The 22,540-nt window shown below is 49.4% G+C and overlaps 1 protein-coding gene across 4 annotated transcripts in view; it reads left to right on the forward strand.

Moving 5' to 3' along the window:
- MYO5B (myosin VB) overlaps nucleotides 1-22,540 on the forward strand; it is a 387,779-nt gene that overhangs the window by 343,517 nt on the left and 21,722 nt on the right. For all 4 annotated transcript variants that reach the window (XM_033421389.2, XM_033421388.2, XM_049697846.1 and 1 more), the window contains 3 exons: nucleotides 3,584-3,649; nucleotides 7,340-7,579; nucleotides 8,659-8,759. In XM_033421389.2, the coding sequence (XP_033277280.1) occupies nucleotides 3,584-3,649; nucleotides 7,340-7,579; nucleotides 8,659-8,759 (407 nt within the window). The remainder of the gene's footprint in view (nucleotides 1-3,583; nucleotides 3,650-7,339; nucleotides 7,580-8,658; nucleotides 8,760-22,540) is intronic.

The following is a 22,540-nucleotide window of genomic DNA, read 5'->3' on the forward strand; positions in this document are numbered from 1 at the left end:
GCTCACGGGGTCAGGTGTGACCACGAGAGGTCGTGCTGGGGCTGGGTTTCAGGGAAGAGCATCATCTTGTCTTGATGGCGTATTGAATCTTCTCTGCAAGTGCCCACACCACACCAGTCGGATAGGAGTCAGCTTCCCCAGTACCTTCAGGGTAAAGGATTTCCAGTGGTGAGGCCAGCAGGGAGCCTGTGTCATTGTCACCCACTTGCAAAGAGAACCAGGGCGTAATTAGAGTATAAACACAGTTGACCTTCGAACAGCTCGGGCTAGGGACGCCCAACCCTCTGCACAGTTGAAAGCTCACCTGTGACGTATAGTCGGCCCTGGTTCTGCATCTGAGGATTCAACCAATCACAGATTGTGTAGTGCTGTAGTGTTTACTATTGAAAAAAATGCACGAATAAGTGGACCTGTGCAGTTCAAACCCATGTGATCCAAGGGTCGACTATATAGGCGAAAGTCAAATCTTAGAGAAAATCGATGCCTGTTTGTACCTGGAATCTGGTGTGGACTTGAGTTTAGTCCCATTGGGTCAGGGGCAGACCAAGTTTGCAGTCACGCAGGACTGCAGCCTCGCCTCAATCTAAATTATCATCAGTATCTTGGGTCTTGAAAAGATATTTTTTGAAACCTTAGTGTCCCCAGATGTATCACTCCATCCCAAGGACCCACTGGGCACCTATGCTGCGCTCAGCACTGTGCTGGGGCCGGACTCACAGTAGGTGTTCAAAGTGATTATTAAATGAGGGAGATACAAACAGAAGAGAAATCCCCCCATTGACTAGATTATAAATTCGAGGAATGTGTAATCTAGGTCAGGAGGACCAGACATAACACGGGTGAAGAATAAAAAAATCACATTGGTAGCGCTCAAATAAATGCCAGGTTGAGTACAAACAGGTGGGTGCTGTAGGAATAGAGAGCAAGTGGTCCTCCACTTGCTATGAGGACCCCTTCTAATGGGATATGAGGCCGTTTCAGACATGGATCACATCATTAGCTGACCTCACTGTGGGTTTGTGAAAGGCCTTGGGTCTGTTCTCAGGCTTGAGTTGCCCCTTGCGGGGTTCGACCCCCTCCCTGCATCCTCAGCCCTACCCCCACCCCACCCCTACACACTTTCTCCTTTGTAACACCCGACTTCCCTTTCCAATCAAATGTGATACAGATGTTGATCGGTATTACTGGTAAATTCTTGGGGTTTTTCCTGAGCAGTAAGTGGGGAGGTAAATCTTGCTGATGGATTTAAATCTTTCAGGTGGATTAGATTCAGAATGGAGGGTGAAAGGATTAGGTTTATAAATGACTCATTTAATTAGAAGAGAATCTGCCCTGACAGGCCAGCACAAATCAAATAGATGAAAAGCTGCACAGACGTCAGACAATGCCTGACGTGAAAGTTCCTGGCCGCCCAGCTGTCCCTGAAGGCTCACTCGCCAGGCTCCCCGCTGCAGAAATGCCAAATAATTTTGGAATCTTGGCTTTAGGACTTCTGCTTGTCTCGAAACCAGATAAAAAGGGGTATATCTTTCACTAAAAAATAATCACTGAGCAAAAGTTAGAACCGCAGGCTTGGCTCACAGCCCTGTAACGTGCATTGAAGATCTCTGTTCAGGAAGAATGACGTTGTTCCTGCCAGAGTTTGGTAAGAAAGGCAGAGTATGGAATCCCTCTGCAGAAACCCTGGAACTGAGCTTTCAGAGATCCTGTTCTTGGATCTGCCCTGGGTCCCAAGAGAAACTCTGAGCCACCTAGGTCTTTGGTCTGGAGTGATATGGCCCAGGTCTTGGCTATAGAGAGAGGCCAGGCTCTGGATGAGGGATGACAGGGAGGTCCGTAGGGAGCCTGTCAGTGAGGGAGGCACCAAGCCTGCCATGAGGTGGGGCCTCTGGGACAGCCCATCCGTGTGTTTGACTTCCCATCCAGCTGGCTCCCTTTCCCCGGGCCTGGCAAAGTCACCATGGCTATCAGGGGGATTCCAGTGGGCTGTCCACTTAGAAACATAACTGCTGGTCCACCCTAGTACAGCTCCTCAGATTTGGATAGATGGTCTCCATTTTCCAAGAACCTAATGCACTTAACAATAATCCATGGTCGTGCGGCAAGCCCATGCCACGTAGAACACAGGTGCAGGCCTCTCCCCAGGCCGGCGGGTCATGAGCTGGCCCTGAGCAGTCACATCCCCTACCACTGGGGATAGTGGGAGACGACGCAGAGACTGGTAGCCTGGAGCGTCGCTTTCCCAGGTTGCAGGCTGGAAACAGTGCAGCCAGTGTCGCAGGCCTTGACTTGGAAAGGGCTGCTCAGATCCAGCCCCAGTCTCCAAGCCTGGGACCCACCTAATCCAGCCACAGCTGGACTTCAGGTTGCTAGCACTGTGGATATCTGATTAAGCACTGTCAGGTTTTAGCTCCAGAAACCCATCTTATTCAGGGGCTATCACTCACTACTTGAAATCACGCCTAGCAGTGAACCATTTGTGAAGGTGTTTCTACCCCTTCTCATTGGACAGGTCAAGGTCAAGTCCAGTGGCTGCCGAACAGTGAGAGGGGTCATCGGCCCAGCTGAGTCCTAACAGGCTGGTGCTCCCGTTGTTGCTGTCCACACCCACCCGCTGTGGAGCTGTGAAGCCAGACAGCATTCGTGGTGCTCCGTGGCGGGCCCGCTGTCACACTGCCTATTGTAGAGCCACGCAGGGGAAGCAGGCTTCTCCACAAGGCGCCTAGAGTGACTTAGTTGGGAAAACAGTACACATGTGCACACACACACTTCCCCCCAGCCACCCAAAGAAAACCGAAGAGGGGCTCTTAAACCTCATAATAAGTACATCATTATTATATGTTAACCTTCCTAATACGCACACAAGTCTAACGGTGCTGGTTTCCTAGGACTACTGAAACAAAGCACCACGAACTAGATGGCTTAAAACAATATAACTTTATCCTCTCATAGTTCTGGAGACCAGGAGCCAACAGTTAAGGTGTCAACAGGGCCATGCTCTCCTAAAGGCTTTTGGGGAGGATCTGCTCCATGCCTCTCTTTGAGTGTCTGGGCTGCTGGCGGCCCTTGGCATTCCTCGACCTGCAGCTGCGTGACTCCAAGCTCTGCCTCCATCTTCAGTTCACGTGGTGGTTGGGGGGGGCCTTCTCCCCTTCCTGTAAGGACACCGGTCACGTCAGACAAGGGACCATCCTAATGCCCTCATCTTGACTTGATTATATCTGCAAAGGCCCTATTTCCAAACTGGGTGACATTCACAGGTACCAGGGCTTAGGACTTCGGTGTATGTTTTTGGGGACATGGCTCAACCCATAACACAGTGTTATTTGTGTTCAACCTGTAGGTGCTTGTGAAGATCGTGTGAATAAAGTTACGTAGAGAATGTGGGCAGGCAGGAGGGAGCTCCGTGGTGGCCTGAGGTAGTGAGCTGCATCTTGGCAGGAAGGAGGCGGACATACAGAGGGTGGGAGTGCCGGGCACAAGCAAGGGCAAAACAAGCTCGTCCTGACCGTGGTGGGAAATCGTCCTGTGGAACAGCTGCCTTGCAGCCCGTGCTCACCTCCTTGCCTCTTCATCCATGCAGGCGGAACGGCCAAGCAGTGACTTAGATGTGGACCAGGATGCAGATCTAGCCTACAATAGTCTGAAGGTAAGATTCTTGGAAGACAAGCTTCCTTAACTCACCCTACGGAGGACGGATGATGGTGCTGGGCAACGGCAAGTCCAGTCCTGAGCTTCCGTCTACGCATAAGTGGAGCCGTAAGCCCACAGTTTCCCCTTCCCGCACTTGAGTTTCTTCATCTTTCAAGTGAAGGAAAATTTGTATTTACTCCAAACACCCCTGAGACAAAATGTATGAGTTTTCCACATCAAGCAATTCTCCAGTTCTCTGTGGACACCAACTAGGAGTCCTACAATTAAATTCAACTGTGGCACAAACTTCCGAGGGTTAACACAGACCCTGCTGGTTAGGGGCTCAGCCCCACAGGACTGCCCCCTCTTCAGATGCCAGTCACATCGGTGGGTCCCCAGGACTCTGCTACGATCATGAGTTCCCATGCCCCCCTCCTCATGTTTGATAATTTGTTAACAACGGTTCACAGAACTCAGGAAAGCATTTTACTTACTATTACTGGTTTACTGTGAAGGGTACAACTCAGGAAAGGCCAGATGGAAGGGGTGTGACGCGTGTGGGAGGGGACTCGGAGTGTCCAGCCCTCTCCAGACACCTCCACGTGTGCATCAACCGGAAGCTCCCAAACCCCGTCCCTGAGAGGTTTTGTGGAGGTTCCGTTAACACAGACATGATGGGGTTAAATCATTGGCCGTTGGTGTTTAACTCCATCTCCTGCCCTCCTCCTCCCCTTTCCTAAGGTCGATGGGTGGGCTGAAGGCTGCAGAGCTCTAACCCCAGGCTTGGGTCCTCTGGAAGCCCCCATCCTCGGAGAGTTACCTCAGCATAAACTCCAGCGTGGTTGAAAGGGGCTTACGATGAATAACAGAAGACACTTCCCTCACCTCATCACTCAGGAAATTCCAAGGGTTTAGGAGCTCTGTGCCAGGAACCAGGGGCTAAGACCAAATACAATAGAAGATGTTCCTCTCACCTCTAACACTAGGAGGTTACAAGAGTTTAAGAAGCTCTTCCAGGAACCAGAGCCAGAGACCAAATATATATTTATTATTATGTCACGTGTATCTTACCTGCCTGATACAGCTTCAGTTAGAGTAAAATGTGCCAGTGGAGTGGACTCACTTTGAAAAACAACCCAGACCAGGATGGAGATATGTAAGGCCGAGGGCTCTCCCAGCGTGTCCAGCAGGAGGTGGCCAGGTGGAGGGTGGAAGGGCTCGGGTCTGAGGACAAGCGGGCCTGCATTTACTGCAGCGATGCGCCGTGTGGGCGGGGGTGGGTGGGAGGTACAGAAAAGGGGCGTTACATGGGGCATTCCCCCTCCCCTGTCCTCTTTCCCAGAGACTTGGGAGTTGGGAATTTATCCAGTCTGCCAGGGCCACTCAAGCCTGGTCCCACTTACAGGACTGCAGATAACTCTGGTAACAGCCATATTGCTCAGAACAGCCCTGAGTCATTCCCACAGCTTTTTGAACAGCTAGGGCCACACTAATGGTATAAGAAGAGGGTGCTAGGTAGGATTTTCTCTTTTGAACTATTGATTAGATTTACTTTCTCATGTGATATTTAAAAGGTTTAACACCTTCCCAGGGGCAGGGGAGTCTCTTGCTGTGATAAATGCCTGTTACAGGGCTTTCTGTACACCATCCTTCAGCTTCCTTTCCTGAGGGAGGCTTAGCCCCAGAGGAAGGAAAGGAACACGGGATCTTGTTAGGCTATCGGGACATCAGTCTCACCCCTCATTTTAAAGATGATAAAATGGTCTATCCCAGTGGTTCTCTTAAGAGGGGTCCTGGGACCAGCGGTATCACTGGGATCATGCTAGAAATGCAGATTCTTGGGCTTCAGCCCAGACCTGCTGAATCAGCAGCTCTGTGGTGGGTCCAGCAATCTGGGTTTTAACACACCCTCTGGGGATTCTGATGCCCACTCAACTCTGGTCAGAGCCAGAGGAAACTTCATCCACCATCTGGTCTCAGTCCCTTGAACCACACCTGAGAAAGCAGAGCTTCCAGGGGTACAAAGTTGTACGTCGAGCCAGAGTGAGGACCCAGGGCTCCTGCCTCCAAGCCAGTGCACCTTTGTCAGGCAGTGCTGGCTTGTCCTGGGAGTGCACACTGCTAGCAGAAGGAAAATCACCCAGGCTCTGAGTGGAATCTTAACTCCTGAACTTAATAACTAGACACGCCAGTAATCACCACACCCCAGGGCCCTTCTCATTTCTGCAGAATCACTTGTCTCCATGCCTGATCCCAAATCTCCCAGAAATGACCACGTGTGTGGTGCAGTAGTGGGAAGGACCCTGGACCAGCCTGTAAACTCACTGTGAGCCTTCTCTGCTCCATCCTCAGCTTCCTCGTTCATTAAGTAAAAGGGTTCTACCCAGTGACCTCCTAGCTTTGCGATCCTGTGTAACCAGTGCCCAGTTATCCACGTTCTTGGTTTTCTGTGGGAAAGTTTGAATCCCATGTATTCCAGAGCCTTATCAGCAATTTATGTGTAATTATCAGACTTTAAATTATCTGATTTCATCTCAAACACACAGTTAAATATTTTACCTAGAAAATTTTAAATACATTCCAAAACTGAGTTTCAATGGTATTTTTTTTTTTAACATCTTTATTGGAGTATAATTGCTTTACAATGGTATGTTAGTTTCAGCTTCACAACAAAATGAATCAGTTATATATACACATATATTCCCATATCTCTTCCCGCTTGCGTCTCCCTCCCTCCCACCCTCCCTATCCCACCCCTCCAGGCGGTCACAAAGCACCGAGCTGATCTCCCTGTGCTATGCGGCTGCTTCCCACTAGCTAACTGCCTTACGTTTGGTAGTGTATATATGTCATTGCAGCTCTATTTACAATAGCCCAGAGATGGAAACAACCTAAGTGTCCATCATCGGATGAATGGATAAAGAAGATGTGGCACATATATACAATGGAATATTACTCAGCCATAAAAAGAGACGAAATTGAGCTATTTGTAATGAGGTGGATAGACCTAGAGTCTGTCATACAGAGTGAAGTAAGTCAGAAAGAGAGAGACAAATACCGTATGCTAACACATATATATGGAATTTAAAAAAAAAAAAATGTCAATGGTATTTTTGACTCTGTCTACAGGCAGTGTTTTCTCTGCTAGCACTTGCAATTGACGGCTTTCCGTATGACCAAAACAATGTTCTTGGTCTGTTCTCCAAAACACTAGTCCGTGTGATGCTCCTTAGAAGAAAACGGCAAGGAGGCCTCTCTAGACAAATAAGTTTAGGATATCAGGCATTTTATGTTCTCTCTTGGAAAGTCAAAAGATACATTCACATATTAGGGTTCCAGGAAGTCCTGTGTTAACAACATGTTTAAAATTGTTAACCCAGCACTTCCACTAAGAAGGGTTTCATAGCCAAATACGCCTAGAAATACGAACCCCACTGAATCACTATGGATTGCGACCATACAGGCATCATGTCAGATCCTTGGCACCGATAACTTGAGGGTCTGGGTTCAAGTCCAGGCCCCAGCTTTGACCACTTGCTGACATAGTCAGAACGTATACTGTGTGCCCCGTCGTTAACACGGGAAGGTTGCTCTTAGCTTCCCAGGTGGACGGGGCAGGTGGTTCAGGAAGGTGGAGGAGGAGGCCCCCCGGGTACGCTGCCCGGTCTCCAGGGAGTGATGAGTATGTTGCCGGGCTGCCTTCCAGAGGCAGGAGCTGGAGTCGGAGAACAAGAAGCTGAAGAATGAGCTGAATGAGCTGAGGAAAGCCGTGGCCGACCAAGCCTCAGAGCACAGCGCCGCCCACGGCACCCCTGACAGCTACTGCCTCCTGCTGAACCAGCTCAAGCTGGCCCACGAGGAGCTGGAGGTGCGCAAGGAGGAGGTGCTCATCCTGAGGACCCAGATCGTGAGCGCCGACCAGCGCCGCCTGGCTGGCAAGGGCTCGGTGAGGAGAGGGGGCCGCGGGCGGGGCATTGGGGCCACGCTAGGGGGAGAGGTGTTTTTCTTACGTTTCTTTACACAGGAGGACCTTCAACCTAAAATAGCAGAGTCTTTTAGAGTCTCCTCTGAAAGTAGAGCAAGGTACCAGCTGTCCTCCCAGCATGCCTTTTCACAGGAGGCTGCTGGAAGTTTCTAGGACCTTCTGAAGTTACTCAGTAGGAACAAGCTCAAAAGGAACGAGGCTCAGAATTAGAGTAAACCTGGGCCACGGCCTGAGCAGCCCCCGTGGCCTGGTTCTCTCACCTCAGGTCTTGCCCCTTGCTATTTACTGTTTCCCAGGTAAAGAAAGCCTTCCTTCTCTCTCAGCTCTCCCAGGGTGACAAGTGCAACTGAGCGTTTGTTCCTAATGTTTCCCCCTCCTGCACAGATTGAGGAGCGGGCGGGAGGGGCCGGAGGCCACCTGGGCTGCTCTGGGCGTGGGCCCAGGGGGCGGGGGAGCTGGGGCAGGTGGGCAGCGCTGAGTGTGCAGGATTCCAACCTAAGACAGATTTCAGTCATCTCCTCCGCCTTCGGGGAGCTTTCTCCTCCAGGGACACCATCCTTGCCTCTCCCTCCCCCAGCCTCCCCTCCACCCTCTCTGCCTTTCATAGCCAGGCCTCTGACTGTGACCGTGATTCTCCCTGACTCTCCCAATGTGATTTTTTTGTGTGTGTGTGTGTGGTACGCGGGCCTCTCACTGCTGTGGCCTCTCCCGTTGCGGAGCACAGGCTCTGGACACGCAGGCTCAGCGGCCATGGTTCACGGGCCCAGCTGCTCCGTGGCATGTGGGATCTTCCCGGACCGGGGCACGAACCCGTGTCCCCTGCATCGGCAGGCGGACTCCCAACCCCTGCGCCACCAGGGAAGCCCCCAGTGTGATTTTTAAAAGTCACGTTCCTGCCGGGGATTAACCTCTGTTATCTGAAGTCTTCTGCTGCCTTTGTCTTTTCCCAAAGGCTCGTTTTTCTCCCTCTGTGTATAGTCGTTTCCTGACAATTGTTTGTATAATCAGAGTTATTTATTTTTTAATCTGGGACGTTCTAGGAGCCAAACATCAATGCCAGGACAAGTTGGCCTAACAGTGAAAAGCACGTGGATCAGGAAGACGCTATCGAGGCCTATCACGGGGTCTGCCAGACGAACAGGTAAGCCCCACCTTGCAGTCACTGTGCCTGAAGGGGGCGACGGGGAAGGAGCCCTGCCCAGCCTGGTATGTGAGGGCCATTCCTCAGGCACTGACCTCGCGCTCAGCAACAGGGTGTTGGTTTTTATAGGAGATAAATGAGGAGGAGCGGACTTGGTGAGTCCCGTGCGCTAAGGAAGCCTGCTGTTAGCATCAGCGGGACTCCAGCGAGCACCCCTGGAACATCCCGAACCCAGATCCTCTGAAAAGCACCAGGGAAGGGAGCTTCCCTGGGAGGTTTGGCAGGACGAGAGGGAAGGACTGGCTGGGAGCGACTTTTCTCGTTGAAACGGAAGCAGGTGCCAAGTGAGCCCATCTGAGTAGTGTCGGAGGGGCTGCTCCAGCTGTGTGCCCCGTCTACCAGCTTTACTCAGCCCAGCTGGTGGACGCACGCGACACTGGCCCTGGCATTTAAGACATGGAACCCAAGCCAGGCACTGCAGAGATTGGATGGGAGAATGTGACCACTACCATATTGGCTAAAAGGAGATTTCCCTGGACTTCAGCCTGGACTAAATTCCAGAACTTTCCCACTTCTGGTCTCCCCTCAAGGGGGAGCTACGCAGGGTTAAGGCAAAAGAGAGTGACGGAGGGAGGCAGCAGGGCCCCGAGACACAGGACAGAGCAGGGCCCCCGAGGTAGTGCAGCCGAGCACTTGAGAGTGCGCGCTGGGGTTCCATTCGCTTACCAGCTATTTAGGGACACTTCAAACCGCTCAGTGCTTGGTTTCCTCCCCTGTGAACTGGGGACGGTCATCGCAGCCTACCACATAGGGTGACTGAGGTTAGGCGAGTTAGTCCGTGCAAAGCCCTCAGAGCAGTGCCTGCCCATGATAAGCACGCAGTAAACATCAGTGTCGTTACAGCCCCTCTTACTACCTGTGCCTCTGTGGGCACTTGTAAAACCGGAGCTGGCCTTTTCCCTGGCTACCTGTCTCTCTTCCTGAATGTTGATCCATCATCAAGCATTTGTTTAAAATTGCTAAAAGCAGCAAGTGCACCCAGAAAGTCATCAGTAGGGGGCACTGGGAGTGCAGCATGAACCTGTTTGCAGGAGCGTCACCGAACGACGTGAGGACTTCCCAGGGCTTTGATTCCCAGATCTTCTCATCTGGCCCCTCTTTCTGCGGATGAGAAAACCGAGCTACTCAGGCCCACGACGGGCCTGTAACTGAGTCCAGGTAGAATCCGAAGGCCAGACTCCCAGGCTGGGCTGCCCCCAGCCCGCTGTGTAGGTGATCGGGAGGTGAGGGTATTTTAGCAGGCCCCCAGGCCTGAATTTCCCAGGAGGACATTCAGTTTCTTTCAAGAGGAGGGAAAGAAGGAAATGAAGGTGAATCTCTGAATGCCAAAACTGAGTCAAGATGTAGTCATTTTAAATCACCTTGGGTGACGATAAGAAATGAGGTGAATAAGAAAAAGGAACACAGGTGATATTTTAAAATTTTTTAAGAGGAAGAAGGAAACTGGGGAAACTGGGAGCTTGGTCCTGACAAGCGCGTGTGCTTAGCTTTCTGATCTTCATGGACCGTCGCTGTTATCAGCCCCCTTTTTGTTCATCCAGATGGTTGTTAGGCCTCCAGACCTAAGTATAGGTTTCCCAGGGGATGCTTAATACCCTGGATTTGTCTTCCTTTGCAGCAATAATGATGATGGTGATAAAATAAAAATAGCTTTTCTTATGTCTTTTTTTAATTTTATTTTATTTTATTTTATTTTATTTTTAACATCTTTATTGGAGTATAATTGCTTTACAATGGTATGTTAGTTTCAGCTTCACAACAAAATGAATCAGTTATATATATACATATATTCCCATATCTCTTCCCGCTTGCGTCTCCCTCCCTCCCACCCTCCCTATCCCACCCCTCCAGGCGGTCACAAAGCACCGAGCTGATCTCCCTGTGCTATGCGGCTGCTTCCCACTAGCTATCTACCTTACGTTTGGTAGTGTATACATGTCCATGCCTCTTTATCGCTTTGTCACCGTTTACCCTTCCCCCTCCCCATAGCCTCAAGTCCATTCTCTAGTAGGTCTGTGTCTTTATTCCTGTTTCACCCCTAGGTTTTTCATGACATTTTTTTTTTTTAATTCCATATATATGTGTTAGCATACGGTATTTGTCTCTCTCTTTCTGACTTACTTCACTCTGTATGACAGACTCTAGGTCTATCCACCTCATTACAAATAGCTCAATTTCGTCTCTTTTTATGGCTGAGTAATATTCCATTGTATATATGTGCCACATCTTCTTTATCCATTCATCCGATGATGGACACTTAGGTTGTTTCCATCTCTGGGCTATTGTAAATAGAGCTGCAATGAACATTTTGGTACATGACTCTTTTTGAATTATGGTTTTCTCAGGGTATATGCCCAGTAGTGGGATTGCTGGGTCATATGGTAGTTCTATTTGTAGCTTTTTAAGGAACCTCCATACTGTTCTCCACAGTGGCTGTATCAATTTACATTCCCACCAACAGTGTAAGAGGGTTCCCTTTTCTCCACACCCTCTCCAGCATTTATTGTTTCTAGATTTTTTGATGATGGCCATTCTGACTGGTGTGAGATGATATCTCATTGTAGTTTTGATTTGCATTTCTCTCATGATTAGTGATGTTGAGCATTCTTTCATGTGTTTGTTGGCACTCTGTATATCTTCTTTGGAGAAATGTCTATTTAGGTCTTCTGCCCATTTTTGGATTGGGTTGTTTCTTTTTTTGTTATTAAGCTGCATGAGCTGCTTATAAATTTTGGAGATCAATCCTTTGTCAGTTGCTTCATTTGCAAATATTTTCTCCCATTCTGAGAGTTGTCTTTTGGTCTTCTTTATGGTTTCCTTTGCTGCGCAAAAGCTTTTAAGTTTCATTAGGTCCCATTTGTTTACTCTTGTTTTTATTTCCATTTCTCTAGGAGGTGGGTCAAAAAGGACCTTGCTGTGATGTATGTCATAGAGTGTTCTGCCTATGTTTTCCTCTAAGAGTTTGATAGTTTCTGGCCTTACATTTAGGTCTTTAATCCATTTGAGCTTATTTTTGTGTATGGTGTTAGGGAGTGATCTAATTTCATACTTTTACATGTAGCTGTCCAGTTTTCCCAGCACCACTTATTGAATAGGCTGTCCTTTCTCCACTGTACATTTCTGCCTCCTTTGTCAAAGATAAGGTGACCATATGTGCGTGGGTTTATCTCTGGGCTTTCTATCCTGTTCCATTGATCTATCTTTCTGTTCTTGTGCCAGTACCATACCGTCTTGATAACTGTAGCTTTGTAGTATAGTCTGAAGTCTGGGAGCCTGATTCCTCCAGTTCCTTCTTTCGTTCTCAAGATTGCTTTGGCTATTCGGGGTCTTTTGTGTTTCCATACAAATTGCAAAATTTTTTGTTCTAGTTCTGTGAAAAATGCCAGTGGTAGTTTGATAGGGATTGCATTGAATCTATAGATTGCTTTCGGTAGTAGAGTCATTTTCACAATGTTGATTCTTCCAGTCCAAGAACATGGTATATCTCTCCATCTATTTGTATCGTCTTTAATTTCTTTCATCAGTGTCTTATAATTTTCTGCATACAGATCTTTTGTCTCCTTAGGTAGGTTTATTCCTAGATATGTTATTCTTTTTGTTGCAATGGTAAATGGGAGTATTTTCTTGATTTCACTTTCAGATTTTTCATCATTAGTATATAGGAATGCCAGAGATTTCTGTGCATTAATTTTGTATCCTGCCATTTTACCAAATTCATTGATTAGCTCTAGTAGTTTTCTGGTAGCATCTTTAGGGTTCTCTATGTATAGGATCATGTCATCTGCAAACAGTGACAGCTTTACTTCTTCTTTTCCGATTTGGATTCCTTTTATTTCCTTTTCTTCTCTGATTGCTGTGGCTAAAACTTCCAAAACTATGTTGAATAAGAGTGGTGAGAGTGGGCAACCTTGTCTTGTTCCTGATCTTAGTGGAAATGCTTTCAGTATTTCACCATTGAGGATGATGTTTGCTGTGGGCTTGTCATATATGGCCTTTATTATGTTGAGCAAAGTTCCCTCTATGCCTACTTTCTGCAGGGTTTTTATCATAAATGGGTGTTGAATTTTGTCAAAAGCTTTCTCTGCATCTATTGAGATGATCATATGGTTTTTCTCCTTCAGTTTGTTAATATGGTTTATCACATTGATAGATTTGCGTATATTGAAGAATCCTTGCATTCCTGGAATAAACCCCACTTGATCATGGTGTATGATCCTTTTAATGTGCTGTTGGATTCTGTTTGCTAGTATTTTGTTGAGGATTTTTGCATCTATGTTCATCAGTGATATTGGCCTGTAGTTTTCTTTCTTTGTGACATCCTTGTCTGGTTTTGGTATCAAGGTGATGGTGGCCTCGTAGAAGGAGTTTGGGAGTGTTCCTCCCTCTGCTATATTTTGGAAGAGTTTGAGAAGGATAGGTGTTAGCTCTTCTCTAAATGTTTGATAGAATTCGCCTGTGAAGCCATCTGGTCCTGGGCTTTTCTTTGTTGGAAGATTTTTAATCACAGTTTCAATTTCAGTGCTTGTGATTGGTCTGTTCATATTTTCTATTTCTTCCTGATTCAGTCTTGGCAGGTTGTGCATTTCTAAGAATTTGTCCATTTCTTCCAGATTGTCCATTTTATTGGCATAGAGTTGCTTGTAGTAATCTCTCATGATCTCTTTTATTTCTGCAGTGTCAGTTGTTACCTCTCCTTTTTCATTTCTAATTCTATTGATTTGAGTCTTCTCCCTTTTTTTCTTGATGAGTCTGGCTAGTGGTTTATCTATTTTGTTTATCTTCTCAAAGAACCAGCTTTTAGTTTTATTGATCTTTGCTATTGTTTCCTTCATTTCTTTTTCATTTATTTCTGATCTGATTTTTATGATTTCTTTCCTTCTGCTAGCTTTGGGGTTTTTTTGTTCTTCTTTCTCTAATTGCTTGAGGTGCAAGGTTAGGTTGTTTATTTGAGATGTTTCCTGCTTCTTAAGGTGGGCTTGTATTGCTATAAACTTCCCCCTTAGAACTGCTTTTGCTGCATCCCACAGGTTTTGGGTCGTTGTGTCTCCATTGTCGTTTGTTTCTAGGTATTTTTTGATTTCCTCTTTGATTTCTTCAGTGATCACTTCATTATTAAGTAGTGTATTGTTTAGCCTCCATGTGTTTGTATTTTTTACAGATCTTTTCCTGTAATTGATATCTAGTCTCATGGCGTTGTGGTCAGAAAAGATACTTGATACAATTTCAATTTTCTTAAATTTACCAAGGCTTGATTTGTGACCCAAGATATGATCTATCCTGGAGAATGTTCCATGAGCACTTGAGAAAAATGTGTATTCTGTTGTTTTTGGATGGAATGTCCTATAAATATCAATTAACTCCATCTCGTTTAATGTATCATTTAAAGCTTGTGTTTCCTTATTTATTTTCATTTTGGATGATCTGTCCATTGGTGAAAGTGGGGTGTTAAAGTCCCCTACTATGAATGTGTTACTGTCGATTTCCCCTTTTATGGTTGTCAGTATTTGCCTTATGTATTGAGGTGCACCTATGTTGGGTGCATAAATATTTACAATTGTTATATCTTCCTCTTGGATCGATCCCTTGATCATTATGTAGTGTCCTTCTTTGTCTCTTCTAATAGTCTTTGTTTTAAAATCTATTTTGTCTGATACGAGAATTGCTACTCCAGCTTTCTTTTGGTTTCCATTTGCATGAAAGACCTTTTTCCATCCCCTTACTTTCAGTCTGTATGTGTCTCTAGGTCTGAAGTGGGTCTCTTGTAGACAGCAAATATATGGGTCTTGTTTTTGTATCCATTCAGCCAATCTGTGTCTTTTGGTGGGAGCATTTAGTCCATTTACATTTAAGGTAATTATCGATATGTGTGTTCCTATTCCCATTTTCTTAATTGTTTGGGGTTCGTTATTGTAGGTCCTTTCCTTCTTTTGTGTTTCTTGCCTAGAGAAGTTCCTTTAGCAGTTGTTGTAGAGCTGGTTTGGTGGTGCTGAAGTCTCTCAGCTTTTGCTTGTCTGTAAAGGTTTTAATTTCTCCATCAAATCTGAATGAGATCCTTGCTGGGTAGAGTCATCTTGGTTGCAGGTTTTTCTCCTTCAACACTTTCAATATGTCCTGCCACTCCCTTCTGGCTTGCAGAGTTTCTGCTGAAAGATCAGCTGTTAACCTTATGGGGATTCCCTTGTGTGTTATTTGTTGTTTTTCCCTTGCTGCTTTTAATATGTTTTCTTTGTATTTAATTTTTGACAGTTTGATTAATATGTGTCTTGGCGTATTTCTCCTTGGATTTATCCTGTATGGGACTCTCTGTGCTTCCTGGACTTGATTAACTATTTCTTTTCCCATATTAGGGAAGTTTTCAACTATAATCTCTTCAAATATTTTCTCAGTCCCTTTCTTTTTCTCTTCTTCTTCTGGAACCCCTATAATTCGAATGTTGGTGTGTTTAATGTTGTCCCAGAGGTCTCTGAGACTGTCCTCAGTTCTTTTCATTCTTTTTTCTTTATTCTGCTCTGCAGTAGTTATTTCCACTATTTTATCTTCCAGGTCACTTATCCGTTCTTCTGCCTCAGTTATTCTGCTATTGATCCCGTCTAGAGTACTTTTAATTTCATTTATTGTGTTGTTCATCGTTGCTTGTTTCATCTTTAGTTCTTCTAGGTCCTTGTTAACTGATTCTTGCAATTTGTCCATTCTATTGTCCATTCTATCTCCAAGATTTCGGATCAACCTTACTATCATTATTCTGAATTCTTTTTCAGGTAGACTGCCTATTTCCTCTTCATTTGTTAGGTCTGGTGGGTTTTTATCTTGCTCCTTCATCTGCTGTGTGTTTTTCTGTCTTTTCATTTTGCTTATCTTACTGTGTTTGGGGTCTCCTTTTTTGCAGGCTGAAGGTTCGTAGTTCCTGTTGTTTTTTGTGTCTGTCCCCAGTGGCTAAGGTTGGTTCAGTGGGTTGTGTAGGCTTCCTGGTGGAGGGTACTAGTGCCTGTGTTCTGGTGGATGAGGCTGGATCTTGTCTTTCTGGTGGGCAGGTCCACGTCTGGTGGTGTGTTTTGGGGTGTCTGTAGACTTACTATGATTTTGGGCAGCCTCTCTGCTAATGGGTGGGGTTGTGTTCCTGTCTTGCTAGTTGTTTGGCATAGGATGTCCAGCACTGTAGCTTGCTGGTCGTTGAGTGAAGCTGGGTGCTGGCGTTGAGATGGAGATCTCTCGGAGATTTTTGCTGTTTGATATTATGTGCAGCTGGGAGGCCTCTTGTGGACCAGTGTCCTGAAGTTGGCTCTCCCACCTCAGAGGCACAGCACTGACTCCTGGCTGCAGCACCAAGAGCCTTTCATCCACAGGGCTCCTTAATTTGGGATGATTCGTTGTCTATTCAGGTATTCCACAGATGCAGGGTTATATCAAGTTGATCGTGGAGCTTTAATCCGCTGCTTCTGAGGCTGCTGGGAGAGATTTCCCTTTCTCTTCTTTGTTCTGACAGTTCCCAGGGGCTCAGCTTTGGATTTGGCCCCGCCTGTGCGTGTAGGTCGCCGGAGGGCGTCTGTTCTTTGCTCAGACAGGACGGGGTTATAGGAGCCGCTGATTCGGAGGCTCTGGCTCACTCAGGCCCGGGGGTAGGGAGGGTCACGGAGTGCGGGGCGGGCCTGCAGCGGCAGAGGCCGGCGTGACGCTGCAGCCTGAGGCGCGCCGTGCGCTCTCCCGGGGGAGCCGTCCCTGGATCCCGGGACCCTGGCAGTGGCGGGCTGCACAGGCTCCCCGGAAGGGCGTGTGGCTAGTGACCTGTGTTCGCACACAGGCCTCCTGGCGGCGGCAGCAGCGGCCTTAGCGTCCCATGTCCGTCTCTGGGCTCCGCACTCTTAAGCCGCGGCTCGCGCCCGTCCCTGGAGCTCTCTCAAGCAGCGTTCTTAATCCCCTCTCCTCGTGCACCAGGAAACAAAGAGGGACGTAAAAGTCTCTTGCCTCTTCGGCAGGTCCAGACTTTTCCCCGGACTCTCTCCCGGCTAGCCGCGGCGCACCAACGCCCTGCAGGCTGTGTTCACGTCGCCAACCTCAGTCCTCTCCCGGCGCTCCGACAAAAGCCGGAGCCTCAGCTCCCAGTCCCGCCCGCCCCGGCGGGCGAGCAGACAAGCCTCTCGGCTGGTGAGTGCCGGTCGGCCCGATCCTCTGCGCTGGAATCTGTCCGCTTTGCCCTCCGCACCCCTGTTGCTGTGCTCTCCTCCGCGGCTCCCAAGCTCCCCCACTCCGCCTCCCGAAGTCTCCACCCGCGAAGGGGCTTCCTAGTGTGTGGACACTTTTCCTCCTTCACAGTTCTCTCCCGCTGGTGCAGGACCCGTCCCTATCCTTTTGTCTCTGTTTAGTTTTTTCTTTTGCCCTAACCAGGTACGTGGGGGGTTCCTTGCCTTTTGGGAGGTCTGAGGTCTTCTGCCAGCGTTCAGTAGGTGCTCCGTAGGAGTTGTCCCACGCGTAGATGTATTTCTGGTGTGTCTGTGGAGAGGAAGGTGATCTCCGCGTCTTACTCTTCCGCCATCTTCCCGGAAGTCTCTCTTATGTCTTAAAATAATTCAGTTCCCAGCAAACCCAGGGTACAATAGGGAATTAAGAGCCTGTGAAACCAAGTTAAGTATAGAAAGGAGCCTCTGCCTCGGGGAAGGGAAGCCAGAAGAACCAGTGCCACAGTTGCCCCGCACCTGGAAATGACATTGGTGGGTTTGTCTCTCTTCCAATTCCTTGAATCGCAGCAGCAAGGAAGGACAGCAGTGGGCAGGCTGGCAGGGCAGGAGGATAAGGATGTGATTCCTGGAGCCCAGACAGCGAGGGTGTCCTTTCCAACAAGGGCTGCTCCCTGCAAAAGTGCTTTGAAGACAGAGTTGCTTTTCCTGTAGTGGAGAGTGTTCTGGGTGAAATGTAAATTGTATTATGCAGGGATGATTTTGGAGTTGGGGCGATTGGAGAATCTGTGGTCTCCCTAGAAAAACGTATACACTGAATTTTGCTTCGATTTCTGGAAGGAGTACAGACACACACCCCACCCAATCACAGCCCCTCTAAGAGTACTGGTCTCCAAGTTCAGAACTTTTTCACTTGCTAACTTTCATAGTTTATACAGTTCTTTTTTGATCTTTGCAACTGTGTCTTTTGTTTTCAAATTTGGAGCGAGAAGCCAGTGTTGAGAGCCTGCTCTGAGAGTAGCCACAGGAATATGTAGAGCACTTCTGCTTCCAAACACTCTCTCATTTTCACATCTGGGGAACTAAGAGAAGCCAGCAACGCAGAACTAGGGTAAAGAGAGGCTGGTCCGTGCCCCAGAGCTGGGCTGCAGCAGACAGGCTGGGTGTTTGGAGAGCCCGTCTTCTCAGGGCTGTCTGGAACCAAGTGCATCAGGGTCTTCCCAGGAGAGACGGGCAGGTGGGCTGGGAGACAGAGGTTCCTGCTGCTCTCGGGCTGGCCTCGCCTCGGGGCATGCGCCCAGGTCACAGAGCTGCGTGGGGGCAGGGGTGTTGCCGGGGCTCAGGTCTGGCTCCAGGAACATGTTCCTTTCGCTGCTGGCCCGTTCCACCCAAGCCTTCCCAAGTCTGTGGAACTCCAGAGCAAGACTTAGTGTGCATTCTTGGACCTTTTCTCAGGTCACAAGAAACCTCCTTGCAGGCCCTCCCCACCCAGCAGGTGCTGGGAAACTACGTGAGGCCCTGTGCACAGAGAGCAGGTTTGCTGTTGCCACCTGGGCTTGGGCAGCTGACCCTGGGGTTATTACTCACCCCCTGACGGGCCTGCGCAGGAGGATGGAGACCTGGTCTCACCAGGAAGGGGTACATGCAGCCGCCTTAGGGTGGCTTGGAGTTTACGGTTCCTTTGGCCTTGAGCCCCAGCTGCTGCAGGCTGTCCTGCTGGGCAGGGCGAAGGAGAGGCAGCTAGACTCTGCTCAGCTTCTCTCACAGACCCAGCTCAGCTGCTCCTAGAAGCTCTCAGCTTTCTCCTAAGGGGTGATCATTCCCTTATCTTCCCCCAAATTCTGTTGGTCCTGAGCCATCAGCACAACTTCTGTCTCCTGTAATTCCATGGCATAACCATATTTATCCATGAACAGCTCCCTCCTCTGTGGCCAGGCCTGTGGTCTCAACATTCCTCTTGCTCCTGGTATTGGGGTTGCTGCCTCCCACTTCTCAGAGAATCCGAATCTCTTGGGCAGTTGGGTAGAAAGTCTGGGTGGGAAGTAAAGAAATGAGAACATCCATGGAGCACAAAGCGGTCTTTGTAGAAATGGGACACTGAGCTGGCTGGAACTTTGCCTGTGTCTGTCCATGCGGTGGCAGGTCCTTCCGCTGGGCAGAGGGCCGGTCGTTGGGTCCTAGGTTTCACAGTCTCCACAGAGGGAGAGGCCTTTTCTGGTGCGCGCCATTTCCAGTTTTAGGTTGTATACTGCCGATCTGGAAGAAACCTCTCCCATGACACAGCTGAGCACTTTCACTCACAGTGAAGGCGGAGGCCGGGGCCGCGTGGGTGATTGGCCCAGGCAGGAGCTCCCTAGCCGAGGGGAGCCGTTGCCTGGGCGCTGTCAGAGGCTCTGCCCGCTGCTTACTCTTGTGTGTGTCTCTGGCCTCTTTGGGAACAGGGCTCAGCACAGGGGCACATGCACGGGAGGTTCTCCATGAATATGGGTTGGTATTAAGTTACATCAAGACTTAGCTTTATTTTAAAAAGTAATTTCCCGTGAGCTTGTTTGGGGGTTTCCTTCTCAAACCACTAGGGGGTGCTCCCTCGCCGGCCCTGGCCCCCAGTGGTGTGGAGGAGGTGGAGGGAGACCCCTTCAACGGGAACAAAAGATGGGCCAGGAGTTGGTTGACTGGTTTTTTTTTCTTCTTCTTCTTTTTTTTAACATCTTTATTGGAGTATAATTGCTTTACAATGGTGTGTTAGTTTCTGCTTTATAACAAAGTGAATCAGTTATACATATACATATGTTCCCATATCTCTTCCCTCTTGCGTCTCCCTCCCTCCCACCCTCCCTATCCCACCCCTCTAGGTGGACACAAAGCCCCGAGCTGATCTCCCTGTGCTATGTGGCTGCTTCCCACTAGCTATCTATTTTACGTTTGGTAGTGTATATATGTCCAGGCCACTCTCTCACTTCGTCCCAGCTTACCCTTCCCCCTCCCCGTGTCCTCAAGTGCGCCTGACGTCCTGAGCCCCATGGGACAACTGGGCTGCACGGCACTCTAATCTTTGTGCACCATGCCTGGATGTTATTACAGCGGTACACGCGTGCCCCCCTGCAGAGGGAGTCTGCTGGGAGCCGTAGGAGTGCGGGGACCCTCAGAGGCTGGCAGCCCCTCCTCGTGGTCTGGGGGGCCAGCCAGCGTGAGGCAGGAAAGGGCTTGAGACCAAGGCCGGGAGACAGGGCACCTGCGTTCTAGCCTAGGTGTCAGTGTCAGGCAGCTCATCTACCGCTTGGTGTCCCTGCACACGTGGAAATGAGATAGTTGGAGGAAGGGATCTCCGAGGGCCCCTTCAGCAACGACACACCCACCTCTGGGCCCGACCCAAGGATGACCCCAGCTATGCCAGGAGTTATTCCCAGTGACCCGCCCTCTGGGTTAAAGCACTAGCTCAGTAGATGCTAAAAGGCCCTGAGTTCAATGTAAGTGTTAACAGCTGGGAAGGGAAAGGCCTAAGCTATCGGCTCCCCGCTTCGCACAGCCCAGGCCACGTGTGGATTGGCAAGGATAATGGGACACACAGACCAGCTGAGAGCTAAGCAGGGCAGGGCCGGCAGAGTCTGCAAGCAAAGACAGTATCTGGAGAAGCCAGGCCTGTGTGAGGTCCCAGGGCAGGCACCCAGCCGGAGGGAGAACAAGCATTACCAGGAAGCAGAGGCCACGGACTGGCTCCCAAAGCATCCTCCTCACTAGCTTTCCCTCTGCTCCTTTTCGTTGACTCCAGAGTCGGGCCTGCTGTCTGTGTGGCCAGCTGTGCCCAAGAAGCAGCCTGGATGAGCCCTGCAAGGGCTGGGCCCTTCCTCATGAGGCAGAGCTGGGGGGAGGTGTAATGGGTGGCTGCACCCCCAGACCTCCCACACAGCCTGACAGCAGGGCATAGGAAGGGGTTACTGGTCCTGATAGCAAGCAGTGGGAACGCAGCTCCTGCTTCGTGATTCCTGCCAGGAAAACTGGGATCCAACCGGCAGGAGCAGAGGCCTCTGGGAGCAGGGACTGAGGGGCCAAAATCTAGTGGGGACAGCAGGGCTCTGCCTGCCACCCACCACCCAGTCCCGCTGGCCTTCGAGGGCCTCACGTGTGCCCGGGGCTGTGTAGGGTTGGGGGAGGTCCGTGCTGGGGGAGTATGTGACATGTGCCTGGTCTCCAGGAGCTGCGCTGCTGGCATTGGGCAAACACAGGGCAAATGGAGAGGATAAAATAACTCGCAAATAGGAGGCATCTGGCCTCCTGCTTTCCCAGCTGAATAAACAGGAGTAATGCAGTTGGGTGCCAAGGTTAAGGGGAGAAAGCTCAGTGCTCATCATGCTGGTTATTATTAGCAAAGTTGTTATTAACTGTTTCTTCATGCAAGACTGCAGTGAGGACAGGAGTTGAGATGAATTAATACTTTTCTGCCCTTAAGAAGTGACAGGAAGGAAACACACATTACAAAGCAGGCAAAATATGTGGTCTCATTCCCTGTCCTCTCGGAGCCAGGTGTCCCCAAGGTGCCGCCCTGCTGCTCCCCAGATCCGGCATCTGGGAGGCCACCGACCCTGCCCTGTACAGTTAGGCCCTGCTCAGTGTCTGCACCTTCCACCCTGCGCAGGTCCTCTCCTCCCTGTCCTGTTTGCATCTCTCCTGATTCTCCCTTTCTTTTCCCAATCCTCCTGGTAGTGGGAAGGACCGTGAGCGAGCACAGGTAAATGCCTCTGCCCGGCCCGTGCTGCAGATAAGCAGAAAAGGCGCCACCCTCTGCTCTGTCTTCAGGAGCGTGCTTTCTGGCCTGGGGTGATCAGTGATCCCACAGGAGGAGGTGCTGGTGATGGGAGGGAAAGGAGGGGAGCTGGGTGTTCTGGAGCCTTCCCTCCTGCCTTTCCACACCTTGGCTGTAGTATCTCTTCCCCGGGCTCTCTGCTGCCCTCTCTCTCCCTCTACACTGGACGCCCTGTTTTTCTGTCCTTTATTTCTAGCAAGACTGAGGATTGGGGATACTTGAATGAAGATGGAGAGCTCGGCTTGGCCTACCAAGGCCTAAAGCAAGTTGCCAGGTCAAATGTGTGCCTTTCTTCCTGTGTCTGCTCTGTTCTGTCCGCTTGTGTCTATGCTTAATTGTTTTTCAGCTGGAGTGGATGCAAGGGCACAGTTCGCGGGGGTGAGACAGGGAGGGGTGTTGGCGGGTAGCCCCTTGCATCGTCGTCTGTCACTTTGTGTGAAGGCTGCTTGTTTGGGTCAAGGTGGTAGCACTAGATGGCTCACCGGGACCTCAGAGACCACCGGCTGCAGCTCACTCACTCTGCAGGTGAAGGAATAGACCAGAGGGAGGTAACGTGGCAGCAGGTGCACAGCTCTCTAGAATGAGGGGAATTTCATTCTGTGGGTTTCTGAGTCTGTGCTGCTTCCGTGCTACACATTGACCATCCTGACTGCAGGATCCGTCAAGAGCATCGGCTGCATTTGTGCTGCTGGCCGTGCTCCAAGCACAGGGGTCCTGGCAGCCTGCCGTCCAGCACGTGTGCCAGTCGC

The sequence above is a fragment of the Orcinus orca genome, chromosome 15 (assembly GCF_937001465.1).
Source record: "Orcinus orca chromosome 15, mOrcOrc1.1, whole genome shotgun sequence".
Lineage (NCBI taxonomy): Eukaryota > Metazoa > Chordata > Mammalia > Artiodactyla > Delphinidae > Orcinus > Orcinus orca.